At 52.5% G+C, this 15,861-nt stretch overlaps 1 protein-coding gene across 1 annotated transcript in view; it reads left to right on the top strand.

Annotated features, from left to right (window-relative positions):
* The window catches only part of Tns1 (tensin 1), a 209,002-nt gene that overhangs the window by 113,432 nt on the left and 79,709 nt on the right, over nucleotides 1–15,861 (top strand). The window contains exons 5-9 of the mRNA XM_032901325.1: nucleotides 5,045–5,086; nucleotides 6,366–6,416; nucleotides 11,564–11,613; nucleotides 13,243–13,423; nucleotides 15,169–15,219. Coding sequence (XP_032757216.1) covers nucleotides 5,045–5,086; nucleotides 6,366–6,416; nucleotides 11,564–11,613; nucleotides 13,243–13,423; nucleotides 15,169–15,219 — 375 coding nt within the window. The remainder of the gene's footprint in view (nucleotides 1–5,044; nucleotides 5,087–6,365; nucleotides 6,417–11,563; nucleotides 11,614–13,242; nucleotides 13,424–15,168; nucleotides 15,220–15,861) is intronic.

Below are 15,861 nucleotides of genomic sequence, written 5' to 3'. Positions count from 1 at the left end.
TCACATAGCTTTCCACTTAATCACCAGAGCCTGTTCTTTCCCACTTGATGGTTGAGTGTGTCTATGAGAGGCTGTGACCTTGGCAGCAATTTAACCTGAACATTTGGGTCAGCGTCCCTGCCACCTGGGCCTCCTGCCTGCCCAGTGTCCTGCTTCAGTCTCAGCTGTTCCTGTGCCCATTTTATTCCCTCTTGTTGCTTTGGGGTGGAACATTGCAGGGACACAGGTTTAGAGGGCTGACCTGGGCTCACACAGAAGTGAGCACCCTCCCAGAAATTGCCCGAAGGGGAGGCAAATGCTCCTTCTCCAGCCCCTGAGACCTGGAAATGGAATGGTGGCTCAGGGGGCCTGGGCAGGCAGTTGACCCAAAACAAGCTTTGGAAGTGAGAGTCTCTGGCTTTCTCTGCCACTGCTGCTGCCTAGAGGTTGCTGTTGTTATGATTTCTGCTGAGAAGATACCCTCATGGGGGTGTTATGAGATCATGCCTCCAGTATGCAAGCCCAATATCATACTCCGCTAAACGTCCCCAAATGCTATGCCTTGTCCCCCTGCCTCCCTGTACCCAACCCTATATCTACTTATGGTTCTATTTTGGGAAAAAGTGAGCCCAGAATAGCCTTCCCTATGTCTCAGGTTTGAGCAATTCTAGTTCCTTTTGGTTGACCCCTCTGCCTCCCAGGCCCTTCCCCCTCCAAGATAGGTAGTGCTGGGTGTCCTCAGGGATCATCAATGTGGTGGTAGATGTGACGTCATGGGGTCTTTTTGGCTCCAAACTGCCCAGATTCCAGACTTCCCTTGGGACAAGAGCAGAGAGATCTGGCAGGCTAGAGCTGAGGGTTTGAAGAGTTCTGGACAGAATGTTCCTCTGGAGGCTGAGTCTGCATTCTGCACCCTCCCTCTTGCCCCTGTGCCCTGGGCTCAGGCTGGGACATCCCCAAGCCCCAGCATTTCCTTCCTCTGAAGAGCAGCCCACAGATACATTTTTTCCCTCCCCCAGCCTGGCCTTCCTGCAGACCACAACATGGTCCCCAGGCAGGTGTATCAGCCTCCAGTCTTCCAGGACAAGCTCATCTTCGCTCAGTCAGCAGGGAGGGTAGCATGTGCACAGAGAGGGAAAGGCATGCGTGTCTGTTTCAGGGGGAAACATGGACGAAAGGATATGTAGCTTCCTTACCCACCCTGTGGTTCACAGCTAATTCAGGAAGTTCTCTGCTGTCTGATAGTGGCCCCTCCCACTGCGGTCCATTCCCCAGTTTTCCCTGGGAAGTACAGGAAAGGAGTAAGTTCCTACCGGTGACCTTAGGGTCTGCTGTAGCCAGCCTTTGTGGTTCCAAAAGTGTGTCCTCTGTTGAGTGGAGCTAAGAAGAAGGCTCAGTAGGAAAAGTGCTTGCTGTGCAAGCACAGAGACCCGAGTTCAATCCCAGCACCATGTAAAACCAGGCACAGTGAGTGATGCTTGCCTGGGTTCCCAGCACTGTATGGTGATAGGGAGAGCCTTGGAGGCTTGCTGGCCAGCCAGGGTAGCCAAATCAGTAAGTTCTATGTTCATTGAGACCCATCTCAAAATAAGGTGGAGGGTGAAGGAGGAAGATACATGATGTTGATCTCTGGTCTCCACATCTATGCACTCAAGTGCATGTGCATGCACTCACACACACACACAGATACAGACACACAGACACAGACACACAGACACACACACACACAGGGGGGGGTGGAGAGAGGAGAAAGGGGGGGAGAGGGGGGAGAATGAGTGAGAGGCTGAGAGCCTGTGAAGCTATAAGAAGCAGAATTCAAATGCCAACTCTCTCCCTCTGGGCATTGCAGAATCTTCCACTGCTCCCTTGTCTCCCTGTGAGATGAGTCAGGGTCAATTTCCAAGGAACCTTGAGGGCTGTAATGACAGCAGCAGAGCCTGGTCCCCAGTCTGTTGCAAGTCAAAGCCGTTGTTCTTGCTTTAGCCTTGGGAAGAGCTGCCTCAGAATCATGGCTGTCATAGGGAGAGGCAGTGGAGGCAGCTAGGGTGTAAAAATGTGAGGAGGAGTGGTTTACTATGCAGACTGCAAGACAGGTGTATGTGGGGTGCCACCTTCAATTTTGAGACCTAGCAGGGGTTAGGGACCCTGAGTGAGGCCAGCATTGTTCTTGTTTAGACTTCATGTGAATCAGCCTCTGTAACTGACTTTGAGATACCAACTGACCCCAGGAGAGAGGCAGGGAAGTGAACGCGGGCTCTGCAGGCCTGGGGTAGACCTTGTATTTATTTAAGATGCTGGCAGTTCTTCTGTCAGTACCTCAGCTACTGTCTGTGGAGCAGGGTGCAGGAGGAGTGACGTTTAAAGGCCCTCTAGTCTTGGGAGCAGCATGTGAGGATGTAGCATGTGTCTATGCATGCGTGCATGCATGTGTGTGTACATATGGTATAGAAAGGTCCTTATCTAAAACTGAACAAAGACAGAGGTGACAGCTTTTATATGTTCAGGGGACCTGGGATGCTGCTGGGTATCAACCAATCTTTAACATAGTGAGCTATCAGAGAGGAGAGCAAGGAGACCGTTCACACCACAGATATTTCCCAAGGCCTCACAGTGTGCTGGGCACTGTTCTATGCTCGGTGTGGGCACTGCTCATATCTCAGTGAGAGGCATGTTCTAAGGATGTTAGTAAATATAAAATAGAGGGTGTTGGAGAGCAGTTACTCTAAGAAGAAAAATCGGGGATTGGAGAGATGGCTCAACAATTAAGAACACTTGCTACTCTTGCAGAAGACCTGGGTTCAGTTCCAAGCGCTTACATTAGGTGACCAGAAACTCAAGTTCTAGGTGATCTGATGCCCTCTTCTGGCCACCACAGGTAGTTGCACACACACGGCACACATAAGTACATTCAGGTGCATATACATACATAAAAATAAACATCTTTTCTTTCTTAGACTAAAAGTCAACTAGAGTGTGTGTGTGTGTGTGTGTGTGTGTGCGTGCGTGCGTGCCTGCCTGCCTGCCTGCCTGCCTGCCTGCATGTGGTCTTGTACTTGTGGTATAATAGGGCAGTTCTCTGAGGCTGACACTTCTGAATCCCCAGTTTCCCTAGTGAGTCCCTAGGAGCTTCCCCACTGTGCCATGAGAGCTTGGGCAGCCTTAGGTGACTCTGCCCAGCTGGGACCAGTCTCTGCACTTTTCTGTCCTCAGGTAGTCTAAGGCTGGTAGTGGTTAGTCCTGGAGAACTAGGGTAGAGGGGGTGCATACATGCTGGGCTGGGGTTATGAACTCTGGAGGGCAGTTGGAGAATTTTTGGCTCCTTGGAAGACATGTGGGACAGTGTGTTGAAGGCATCTGACTACTGGTGAGTCTTGCCCGTGGCTGGCCTCCAGCTGGCAAGGGAAAGGGGTGGGGGCAGAGGGGACAGTGCTCAGATGATCCCTGGCAGGAAGGGCGAGTTTCTCCTGCTCTGCTGAGGCCTGTAGTTTTATACCAAATCTTATGGCTCAGAGAAGGCTGACAGGAGTTTGAGTAGGGTGGGGTAGGGTGGATCTCCATGCTGTGGGGAAACCCCAGGGCGAGAGGTCAGTCATAAGGGCTAGCCTGTGCTTGGAGCCAGGTTCTCTTCCTAGGCGACCTTTATTCTACTTGCCCAATGTACATTCCACTAGTCAGCCATGCTGGTGGGCAGCAAGGGTCACCCGGTAGTTAACAGCAGGCAGTTGTGGGCCAGGCTGTCTGCTCTTAGAGCCATCCAGGACCCTGTTGGAGATATGAATTTCTGGTCCCTGCATCCCGTGATTACGTAGAAGTCCTAGGTTGGTAGGACACTCAGTGCCAATAGCCTTCCAGGTGGTCACAGCCCCTCCTGGAGTGGCAGATAGAATTCTAGTAACAGTGGGGAGGTGAGCTTGGCCTAGGACATGCCTAGTCCTCATCATCCACTCTTCTGGACACTTTTAGGATGAAGCCCTGTGTTGACTGGGGTAGAGGGAGGATGGCTGGATGTTTATTGATGGCCCACTTCTGGTCCCTCTGGTCCCTGGCATGAGGGAGTTCTACTGAGTTTATCAAACTGTCACAATGATTACTTTGGGTGAAGGTAAACCAAGGATCCAAAATCCTTGGAGAGCTGGCTTAGCAGGTAAGAGCACACATTGCCCATGCAGGAGACCCGAGTTCAGTTCCCAGCACTGTGGATGGCTTCTAATCACCTGTAAATCCAGTTCCAGAGATCTGATGCTTCTGGCCTGCATGAGTTCCTGCACAAATCCACACCGAGATCTACACACATGCACAAAATTTAAATAATAAAAACACATCTTACATACCAAATTAACTGTGATTGGATGAACACAGTGTATCGGGCCAGGTTTGACCATTCCTTTAGAAAAGCATAGATGGGAAGGCTAATGGTGTACCACATGGGGTATAATCAGAGCTTCTTGGAGGAAGGAGCCCACCAAGGAGAAGAAGGTGGTGGTGGTGGTGGTAGTGGTGGTGGTGGTGGTGGTGGTGGTGTGTGTGTGTGTGTGTGTGTGTATCATAGGTACCAAGGATGAGTTAGTGTGTGTGTGTTGTGTGTGTGTGTGTATGTGTGATGTGTGTGTGTACTATAGGTACCAAAGGTGAGGCCAGAAAGTCACTGGAGAGCTGGGACTTGGGCAGTATTTATCAGATTCTGATCCCAGGAGTCCGTGCTTTTGGGCCTTCTCATCATATCTTATGTCTGTTTCCTGGGACTAACTGGCCATGGTGCCCCTGCCTCTGTGGGTTCTTGCCCGGGATAGACAGTGGAGGTGAAAGCTCTGAGAAGGTGGAGCAAGAGTGCCTTGTCCTGTTGTCCCCATTGATTGGGGTCTGAGGCTTAGTGTGATCAGATAGAACTGGATGGCTCCACTGCTAATAAGACAGTGTTTCTTTCTGCAAATGCTGCTTCCCCAGCTTGGGACCAGCCAAGTGATGTCTTGAAGCCTGTGCCCTTCTTACCACTCTGACCGCCAGCCTAGAAGGTGGATGTGCCAGCATCTCTGTGGAACTCACACTATTTTCTCTTTGTCCCTAGCCCATCGCCACGGAGAGTGTGCCCAAGAATGTAGTAGATGTGGTGAGTGACAACCCAGCCAACTGAAGAGTCCCGAGGCTGGGAGGAGGTTACAGGGAGATGGGTTTGGAGATGGGAGAGGGCTTTGGGCCTGGAGGAAGGGTACTCATGACCTTGGAGCCTACATCCAGCCATGGGATGTAGGGCTGAGGCTGACAGAGAGGGAGCAGGGTGGAGTTAGGAAGGAGATCAGTGGTTAAATTTGTAAGAAATATGCTCAATGGCTCAGGCCTGTAAACCTAGCATCCAGAAGACGAATGAGGCAGGAGGATTACTCTCAGTTTTAGGTCAGCTTAGGCTATGTACTGAGACCTCCTTTTTACAAAAAAGAGGGAGGTCTGGGGTGACCCTCAGTCATGGGAATGCCTGTGCAAGCATGGACATGCGAGCCCAGTCCCCAGAAACCACCTGGGTAAAAGTGGCCCAGTGTGGTGATACCTGCTTGTGACTGCAGTGCTGGGGAGGTAGAGACAGGTGGACCCTTGAGTCTGGCTGGCTAGCCTCGTCTGACAAGTCCCAGGTTAGAAAGAGACCCTGTCTCAAATGCCAAATTTGCCTGAGAGGGTAGGAAGGGGCAGGACCTATCTGCTTTAGGAATATCGGTTTGTGAAAGTGACCTGTATGCATGTGTGTCTGCAGGCACAGACACACAGACACACACACACAGACACACACACACACACACACAGAGACACACACACACACACACACACACACACAGACACACACAGACACACACAGACACACACACACACACACACACACACACACACACACACACACACACACACACACACACACACACACACAGGGTAAAGGAGAAATGGAATGTGACAAAGCTGAGCAGACTTCCCTTCAATCTTTTGGACTACCCGAGAGAGTTTTCTCCAAGCTGGAAGAAAAAGATGAGAATTAGGTTGGGGCACTCTATGATGGGGAAACTGAGGCTGGAAGAGGTGTCTAATGGGGAAGGCCACCTTGAAACCATGGGCTGGAGGCAAAGGCTCTCCCTGTGAGACTTCAGGTGAGGGAGAGCCTGTCTGGTCCTCAGCTTCTCATCTTCAAAATGGAGTAAATGTCCCCCCCAGGGGTGGGCCCAAAGGAGAGGGTTTATGTCTCTCTGGTGGTCCTTTGAGTAGACAAACAGGCATGCAAGTAACACAAGCACACCCCCCAAACTTCTGCTACTCTTTCCCCCTTATCCTGACCCTGGCAGGTAGGAATTCTGGAACCTTCTACTGTTTATCTCACTGCTCTCTGACATTAACCCCTTTGCCTACAGGGGGAAGGAGACTGCCGGGCTGGAAGTACTCCGAAAAACCTGGAGGAGGCCGTGAGTATGAGGAGGGTAGGGGCCAAGGGAGAGTGAGGCTGAGGCATGCCCTCAGACCTGCCAGTGGATATGCCTCCCATAGCTCTGGAGAAAGGGGAGGCTCACAAAGCCACTCACTGGGCTCAGACTTGGCCCTGGTCTTCTTCCTGGCCCTGGGTGAGGAGGAGCAGAGGGGCAGATCTGAGAGCTAGGTTTGGTGTAGAGCAACAGGGCTGAGGTGAAGGGGCCCTGGGCTTTTAAGATGACCCTCGATCCTGGAGACATTGTCGGGTGTGCTTCCCTGGAGCCTGGAGTCTCTGGAAGTGGTGACTGCTGTGTGACCTTTTCTGCCTCTGATTCAGGACTCTGGCTCATTTTGTCTTCAGTTTTGCAAGGAGAGTCAAAGGACAAGTTTCTTAATCAGAAGGAACTCAGGCTAGGGGGCAGGAGCTCCTGATCTCTGTTGGGGGGCTGGCTTGTCTCCACACACCCCTGGAAGGCCCCACAGGGGACACTTCACCCTCCTCAGATCTGTTCTGTCCTGTGCCCCATGCTGGCCCCTCCGTCCACTCCAGGCCTGGAGAGGAACAGGGAGTGGTTTTGGCGGTTGGCACAGGGGGAGCTGTTGATGGCACGAGGCCCTATCATCTGACAGCTGCCTGGCCTCTGGTAGGGAGGGCTCCGCAGGGAGGGGCTGAGCTGTAGAGCTCCCGAGGGTGGCCCACCAACACTGCAGCACCATCCTGGGCCGCCATAGGCCCAGCAATAAGGAGTGGAGCTATCTAGGGGCCGCAAGGACTCCTAGGTTGGGGGAAGGCGCTGTGGAGGTATGTGAGGATTCCTGTCATTGGTCCTCGGGATGAGGTGCATGATGCTTTTGGGAATTTAGTTTTGTGTCTGTCATTGCAGAATATGAATTAGTTAGGGGCACACCCCAGCTATGATGGATCCTCAGTAAATATCAGCCTGCCTGCCTGCCAGTCATTGTTTCTCTTAGGGGCCAGGAGCTAGGCTGAGAGGTTGTATGGCGTCATGACAAGGTGTATGGCAGATGCCATGGCTTCATGTTATAGACAAGGAAACAGAAGCTTGAGATATCCCTTGGATATCTCTGGATACGTGTCATCCAGACCTCTGAACCCTTGGCCTGTGGGATAAAGTGGTAGCCTCTGAATCATTACCTTTAGCTGGTGTTCTGGGTGGTGTTTATATTATGTCCTGGGACTTCTGACCCTTGCATCTCTAGTATGGGCCGTTTGGAGTCCATAAACTAGAGGCAAGTCAGAGCAGTGAGGTTAGACATCTAGAAGGGCTATTGACCCTAATGACATGTTTGACCTTGGTCTTATGGAAGAAAGAGGCGGCCACTTAGTTGTGGTTGATGGCATCTTGTTTTAGGTTTTAGGTAAAATAACTTGGTGTGGGATCAGTGAGTCTGCAGGTGGTCATGTGTCAGGGTGGTGCCTGGTCTGGAGGGAGGACGGAGGAGGGGGGAGGGAGGAGGGAGGAGGGAGGAGGGAGGAGGGAGAAAATGTCTCACTAAAGGAGTGTAAGGAGGGCAAACAGGAGAACAGATTCCAGAAAGGCCTGCTGCTTCAGAGGAGTGGAAACCCCACTGTCAGACTTCCAGACATCTGTTGTAGGTTGGGTGACCCAGGGCTGCAGGGATGGTCCCCTGGCTGCCTGGGGCTCCTCTGTGTTCTGGGCAGTGGGGAGGAGAGAGCAGCTCAGGGTACTAGCCGGTTTGTGAGGTGTTTCCTGCTTGGTCTCTCCAGGCTGTTTCCTCCAATGGAGCTGGTGTTCAGTAGAGGCTGCAGAGGCGAGAGCTGTGTCGCACTTTGTTTTGGAAAAATCCAAGTGGTGGGCAGGAAGGGGAGGGGAGGAGGAGGAAGGGGTGTGGCTGCCGGGGCCTGTGGGGGCCCTCAGTCCTGGGAGATGCAGGAATGAAGGGCTGGGCTCTCTGGCTGCCTCACAGGACCCCTGGAATTCACTGGCAGACCCACCTCTCAGCGGGGGCTCTGGGGACCTAGGTTCAGGAAACGGGTTTTTTTTTCCCTCTGTCCAGAGGTGTTTTGTTTGCTCGTGGCCCTGAAAGGAAGGCAGGATTTCTCCCAGCCTCTAGCTGCAGACAAGGGCCACTGGAGACCCAAGGTTCATATAGTTCTTGCTGCATAAATATGCTATGGGGGGCAGAAGGTGGTAAAGAGGAGCCCCAGACTGCAGACCTGAGCTACTCTGGAATGTTTGAGTTATAATCAGCTCCTGCCTGCATGGAGAACCAAGGAAAAAGGAATTGGTGCCCACAGCAGGAAGGATGCGGGTTAGATATAAGGGGGACCATCCTGACAGTGAGGAAAGACACAGTTTGGGGGAGGCTGTGGAATGCTCTTTCATGGAGGCCTTTCTGCCAAGGAGAGACATGTTTGGGAGGTTAGAATAAGGGAGACTTCTGTTTGGTACTCAAGGAGTTGGATCAAAAGTTCTATTATTGGTCTGTCTTGGGAGGAGTCAGTAGGAAGCTAAGAGTTTTGAGATTCCCTAGAGGGGAAAAGAATGGGATTACAGGCAGGCAAAGAATTTATTTTCCTTTTAAAAATAAACCTTCCCCAGGGACTCCCAAGTGGGGCAGGTAAGAGATTTCTGAGCCTTGTGTTGTACCCATTTTACTGATGAGCATGTGAGACTACACCACTGTGCCTCTCACCGGGTGAATTGACAGTTATCTTCGCCGTACAGAACCAGGGTGAGGCTTGGGCCTCTCTCCTTCTACTCCCAGGTGCCCAGAACACAGTTAAACAGTGAATGTTAACCAGTGAGGGTATGTCTGCCATGAGGGGGCCACGGAGCTGACACCAGGCCTCAACTTACCCTGCTGTCTCTTGGGGAGTCCACAGGAGGGGTGTGTTTGCTCCCGGCTGCCCCTTTACTGGTGTCCTGAGCTCATGACGAAGCCACAGTCTCCGTGCAAGCTTGCCTTCTGCTGGCGAGGGTCATGTGTCCCTAAACCTTGCAGAAAACAGGAAGCCCTGTTGTTACGAGGGCAGTCCAACCCTGTGATTCATCAGGGGTGACAGTCCAGCTGTTGGTCCCTATCCCCTGCCCAGGGCAGTTTCCTCTGTGCATCTCTGTCCCAGCCACCCTGCTGTAAAGAGTGTTTGGACTTTTCTTATCACTTCTGGAGGCGGCAGGGCCAGACTCTTGTTTGGGCCAAGTATTTATCGTCCAGTCGGCAGTGAGGAATGTGGAGTGTCATAACCTTGGCCAGAGGGTGGTGGGGGACTGGACTGGAAACCTGGTCTCTGGGTCTTGTGCATCCCTTGCCCTGTGCCTTCAGAGGCTCCCAGCTCTGCTTGGCTCTCCAGTTCCTTTGCCAGCCCTGGCTCAATTGGTCTATTGTCTTCCTCCCGCTCCTTGCGTGTGCCTGGCCCTGATCTTGGCGGCACTGTAAGCTTTGGCTAAGTTGTGGCTTCCAGTTGTTCGAAGCAGCTGTGGTGGCTTCCTTCAAGAGTGACTGTGGATCCACAGCAGATGAAGCCCCAGGGGCTATTTATAGTAGGGTGGCCCTGGGGCTTGGAGCCAGGCCCAGGGCCTGAGGAGAGTCAGGGCCTCCTCATCAGAGACCATTGCAATGGGATAGATGAAGTGTTGGCTTTTTGTGTGCTTTGGGGTGGGGAGTTTTGGAACAGCCTGGTTTAGGGTTTTGAAAACCAAACACCCTTGGTCCCCGCCTCCCCTGCCCTAGCCTGACTCATGCAACCCTGAGTACTCCTAGGGCCAGAAATGCTGAGAGACTGAGAATCATTCCTCTGGACAGCGCTGTTTAGCTCCTCCTTGCACTGTGGGTTCTACTGGGCTCTGAGCAGCCCCACAGTGGCAGGGTGGACACCCTTCCTGCAGCCAGGGGCCCTGACTCTGCACTCCATGGGGAACTGGACCCCAGAGCCCAACACCATGGATACTGGGTTCAGTACCCTCCACTTAGGCTCTATGACCAAGTCCAGGTCAGAGTTTGAGTCCTGCTGCACCATCAACCTCCTAGGGATTCAGGGGTGAGTCACTGTGTGTCTTATGTCTCTGTCCTTGCAGTCTTTAATCTCCAAGGAGGCGGGGGGTGGGGTGGGGGGTGCTGCTATTTGGTGGCCAGGAAAGGTGGCTCGGTGGAGCCCAGAAATTCAGAACTGGGGTATGCAATTTTACGTGCATTAGAGTGTTTGGTGGCTGCTGAGGGAGAGCAAAACAGGGTTTGTTTGTTTGTTTGTTTGTGTTCATGAGAGTGGACAGTTGTTACTTCCCTTCCAGGAATTTCTCTTTCAATTCTTCTTAATGAAAGAGTGACAGCTGCCATTGGTCAAGTGCCAGGCTGAGTGAGGGGGCTCGTCTGCATTTTTTGGTTTGCCCATATAAACTATTGAGGGCTGGCCTGTCTCACTGTGACATTCTGATGACATTTTATCAGGTTCAGGGGGGGCAAGTGTCCCCTTGGCTGCCTAGCAGGATGCTGGAGCCTAGAGCTGCAGACTTAATGTCACTCTGCTGCCCTGCAAAGTTTGGGTCACCAAGGTGGGTCTGTTCGCTTAGTTTTATACCATCAACATCCTGGATTGGGGCAGGTGAGCCAGTATACGGACACAGATCCTCAGAAGCACGGGTCCCTGGATTCCCTTTATAAATCACACACCTGCTGCTCTGTCTCAAAGGTTTCCATTGATCCAGTAACTCGGTGTTGTGGCTTTGGAGGAGGGGGAGTGAGGGATGACGGTGACAGAGGACACAGGCTCAGAGCTGGCCCAAGTGTAGACCCTTAGCTTTTCCAGAGCATAGGCAGTCGCCGTCTGTGATCTCTAGTTGAGGTTACTATCATGATGCCTGGTGAATTAGGGCGAGGTAGGTTTCTGCCAATCCAGCCACTGTTGGTGAGCGCGTCTCCGGAGCAGGGGAGCCACTCAGGTGGCTGTATGTCTGTATCCGAGATTTCCTCTTTCTATCTGCCTGCCCTTCCCACAGCAGGTCGTTTTGGCTTTTGGTTTTTTGTGGCCGGGTGTTACAGTGGTGAGGATGGAGTGTTGGTCGTGGAGGATCTCTGTGTGGCCATGACCTAGCGTCCCCTCTGCTCCTCCCTTCCTGTGCTCCCCCGTCTCTTGTAATACTGTGCATTTTCTCTTTTCCAGGGCTCCATGAGAGTTTCTCCAAGCATACAGCCACAGCCACAGCCTATCAGGTACTTGGCACAAGGGGAAGGAGTAGGCTATGGGCATTCTCGTGTCCCATCCTGGATCCTGAGACTGATGCTGTACAGCCCCAGCGAGCAGCCTGGAGTTGGTGGCCCTTGGCCTTCATCACTGTGAGATCCAAACCAGACCTTGAGGTGGACTCTATATTTTCCCGCATTAGCTCATTAGTCCTTGTAATGGCACTGAAGGTCTGTGTATTGGAAAATGAGTTGCTGAGTGTCTGCTGTAACTTGCTCAAGGTCATCCACTGCCCGGAAGTGACCGTCAGGGCTGGCCACCGTCAAGGCCCATGCTGGCTCTGACTCTTTGTGGATGAGGTCTTTAATCTCGGGAGGTCAGGAAAAGAGCACTCAGAACTCCAGGCTTTGCTCATGCTCTACCTTCTTCTTCCTTACCTTCACTCTGAGCCTCACAAAATGTCTAAGGATGCCAGCCGTGGTTTCTGCCATCAGCTTCTGTAGATCAAGGTTGCCTTTTAAACATGCCCCTCCCTGCTCCCCATCTCTACCACAGCTTAGTACGTCTAGAGCTGTGATGCCAATCTTGTCCAGCGGATGGCACTGTTGTGCCTTTGTATCTTTCTTGGAAACCATCCTGACAGTGGAACTGGTTGGTCACCACCCCAGGATGGCCACCTCTTACTCATGCCTATCTTGACCTCTCTCCTTCCCCTGCCTCTCAGAGGGAAAGGCCAGAATGAAACAGGCTGTGAGGGTGTAGAACCTTTAGAGTCAGGACCAAAGCACTATGGAGAGTGCCCGGTACTCAGGTTACTTTGTGTGAGGTAAATGTGTAGGTACCAGGTAGACCAGTAGTCAGAGCTCTAGCCCAGCCTTGCTGACATAGAAGAGGGCCAGAAGTGATTGGAATTTAAGTCCAAGTCTTGACTTTCAACCCTGGTGGAATCTAGATATTTCTAGGCTCCTTGATGTCCCAGGGCTTTCTGTCACCAGGGCCAGAGGATCTGCTACTTTTAACTGGCTCCAGCCTCAACCCCATACTGCTATAGTACAGCAAAGGTTAGCGAAATACGGAATGCTGCCCACTCCTCATGGGAGGAGTACACCTTGGATGGGGAGGGAGGAGGAGGATGGGGAAGAGCTGTCCCAGCAGGCTACCTCCTCTGGTAGAAAAGCTGATGTATAAAGCTGTGAGTTTCCTTGCTTTTCTCACCTTGTGTCCAGGGGAGCCACAGCTGCTATCCCGGGTGCTCTGGGTGCTCCTGTGTTTCTTGCCTTTGCCACCACTGCAGCAAACATCCAGCACTCTTACTTCTCTGGTCTTTAGGAATGAGGGAGACTTGGGCCAAGAATGATCTCTTCAGGGAGAGCTGGGGTCAGCCTCTCTTAGGGAGGCTGGAATGTGCCTGGACTCTGGCTCAGCTCCAGCCCATGTGAGCATTATCACCTGAGTTGCCCCCTTCCCCAGGGAGGCTTCCTGTCTTCCTTCTCAGTTTGAGTGCATGGAGGTAGCCAGGGCTCTGCTCCAGGATCCCTGGATCCCATCCTAGTCAATCTTTCCCCATTAGGATCCTATTAGGAACTTGCGCCTGACTAACTGGGTATTAGAGACGGGGTTGGATTCCTGGTTCTGACCTGGACCCATTGTCTACCCAGTCTCTCTAGAAACCTGAGTGTGAACCGAGCCATGGAAGACAGCTGTGAGCTGGACCTGGTGTATATCACCGAACGCATCATCGCCGTGTCCTTCCCCAGCACAGCTAATGAGGAGAACTTCCGCAGCAACCTCCGTGAAGTGGCTCAGATGCTGAAGTCCAAGCATGGGGGCAACTACCTGGTAGGTGGGCCTTACCCTTCCTCTTGCTCACTTCCTGTATGCCGAGAGTCCCTGCCCGTTCCCCATGCTAGCACCCTTCCCTTCCTTACCCTGGACATCCTGCAAGGCCCAGGGCTTCACTCTATCTGAGAGAGTTGATTCTCAGGAGAGCACATGCGATTGAGTGGAGCCAAGTGCGTGTTGAGCCTGAAGACGTGTGACCACTTGTGAGTGCGCGTACGTGATTGTGAGAATGTGCGAATGTGTCGGTGGGCAGACTAGAAGAGAATAAGGACTCAGGCTCACGTTGCTGAGCCCGTACTGCGGACCACCTTCAGAACAGCCCTGGAGAGAGAAGGCTGAAGTCTGTGTGGGGCTGCTTCTGGTGGAAGCCCTGGGGCAGACTTGGCCATGTATAGTTTTGGGAAGCCTGTGGCTGGCTAGGGTTACCTGATGCTGAGGAGATGGGTGGCAGGGGTTTTCTCTATAGCAGGAAGGTGGCTATCCCTGGAGGGAACCTCAGGTCCTTGCTCAAGGGAGCCATGTAGGGGCTGGACTGCTGGCTCTGAGCCCCTGGTTGCTGCCTGCCATGTTTAACAGAGCTAGGCTGAGGAGGTTGCACAAGGGTGCTGGGGTTACTGGAACAAATGGCTACACACTGTGGCTTAAAATGACAGGCATGTGTTCTGGAGGCCGGGCATCTGGGTGTCAGGGAGGCCGTGCTCCCCTGAATCTTGGAGAAAACTGTTCCTTCCCTCTTTCTCACTCCTGGCCGATCCGAGCACTCCCAGGCATCCCCTGGCTTGTGGCCACGTCGCTCTATGTTCTGCTTCCACCTTGTGGTGATAAGGACATTGGTTGTTAGTCTTAGATCACCCTGTATCCAAGAATGTCTCCTAATAAGATCCCTAACTACTCCCAAAGGTCCCAGATTCTGTAGTTCTGAATGGACATGCATGTTGAAGGCCTCTGTAGTAATCCATCCATCATCTGTGCTGAGTACTGTGTAGTTCCTGGCTTTAAATACCAGAAAGTCCTGGGTTTTTATTCCACCTCTGTGATAGCTGAATGTATGGTCTTGGTCATTAGTTTTCCCTTCTGCAACATGGGGGTTGCTGAGGGAATGAAGCCAGCTTAGTGACATTGTTAATGTCATTTAAATGTGTTCCTTAGTAGTACTGGGAGTATCTGGAGTCCTTTGGCTTTAGAAATGCAGAGTCCTAGGATGTCTGTGTTCTGCCGCAGCCCCCCCCGTCCTGCCCATTCAAGAGTCTGTCCCCTCTCTTCCTGGTATGTGACACAAACTGTGGTCGTGAGTTAGAGGTGGACAGTTCTGCACAGCCCTTTAGGGGTCAAGGAACATGGGAGGCAGGGTAGGCTGTGGGATGTGAGTAGACTCCGTGTGGTAGAAGACTGAGAAGCAGTCTTGTTGGGGCATTTGGTCCTGAAGCCAGAGACGACCCCCACCATCCCTCCGCACCAGTGGGCAGAGCCCCCTCTCTTCTCATCCCAAGTTCAGGATGTTCACGTGCAAGGGGCCCGGCTGAGTGTGGCAGCCTCCCCCTTTCCTGAGAGCTCACTGCTGATCCCGTTGGCCAACATATGTGTGCGGTGGAAATTTCTGTTAGGGGAGAGAGTGAGAGCAGGTATAGGAGTCCGAGAGCTCATGGCTGGTCTGTGGCCAGGCCCCTGACAACTGGGGACGGACTCCCTCTTCCGGCTTCCTCCCACTCACTCTTCTGGTCTCTCCCTTTGTCTCTTTCCAGCTGTTCAACCTCTCTGAGCAGAGGCCTGACATCACAAAGCTCCACGCTAAGGTGAGTCCGTGACTGTTTCGGGAAGACTAGGCCTGGCTTAGCCTGGGCTACTGGGAGAGAGAACACGTCCCTTCGTATGTTGGTGCCATGACAGTTCCAAGTTCAAGGGCATCTCAGATCTGATAAAGGACTATAGAGTACCAACTACTGAAATTTCACACAGTGTTTTCTGACCTCATCTGCCCTGGGGAGGGAATACACATGTGGGAGGAATACACAGCGGGGCTTGGGTTGTGTCTTTTCTATATGTGCCTGTCCCCAGGGTTTACTTTGCTTGCTAAGTGGGTCTTTTAGAGACTTTGCTGGGGACCTTGGCTTCTATTTTGGATTCTGGTGCCTGTCATTATGGGATGTTAAGCAAGCAACAGATTGCTCTGGGCCTCAGATCATGTCTCTGAAAGTGGACAGCTGGCTTAGGCATGTTCTGTGGACCCTGCCAAATAGCAGCTCTTTTCATTTAGTGTTTTGTGAAATTAGAGAGGGCTCCAGGAGGCCTTGAGGGCTGAAGGCCACTGGGAAGCCCCGCTTCTGTACACTTTGGACTTCTCTCAGAGGCCCGGGAATGGGCAGTCTGTATATCCAAAGGGCTGTGAGCATTAGGGGCCCTTTCGTTTCCTCTGACACCCTGTCAGCCTTGAACTG

The sequence above is a fragment of the Rattus rattus genome, chromosome 4 (assembly GCF_011064425.1).
Source record: "Rattus rattus isolate New Zealand chromosome 4, Rrattus_CSIRO_v1, whole genome shotgun sequence".
Lineage (NCBI taxonomy): Eukaryota > Metazoa > Chordata > Mammalia > Rodentia > Muridae > Rattus > Rattus rattus.
The sequence above is the reverse complement of the archived record's forward strand: the minus strand, read 5'-3'. Positions and strand labels throughout refer to the sequence as shown.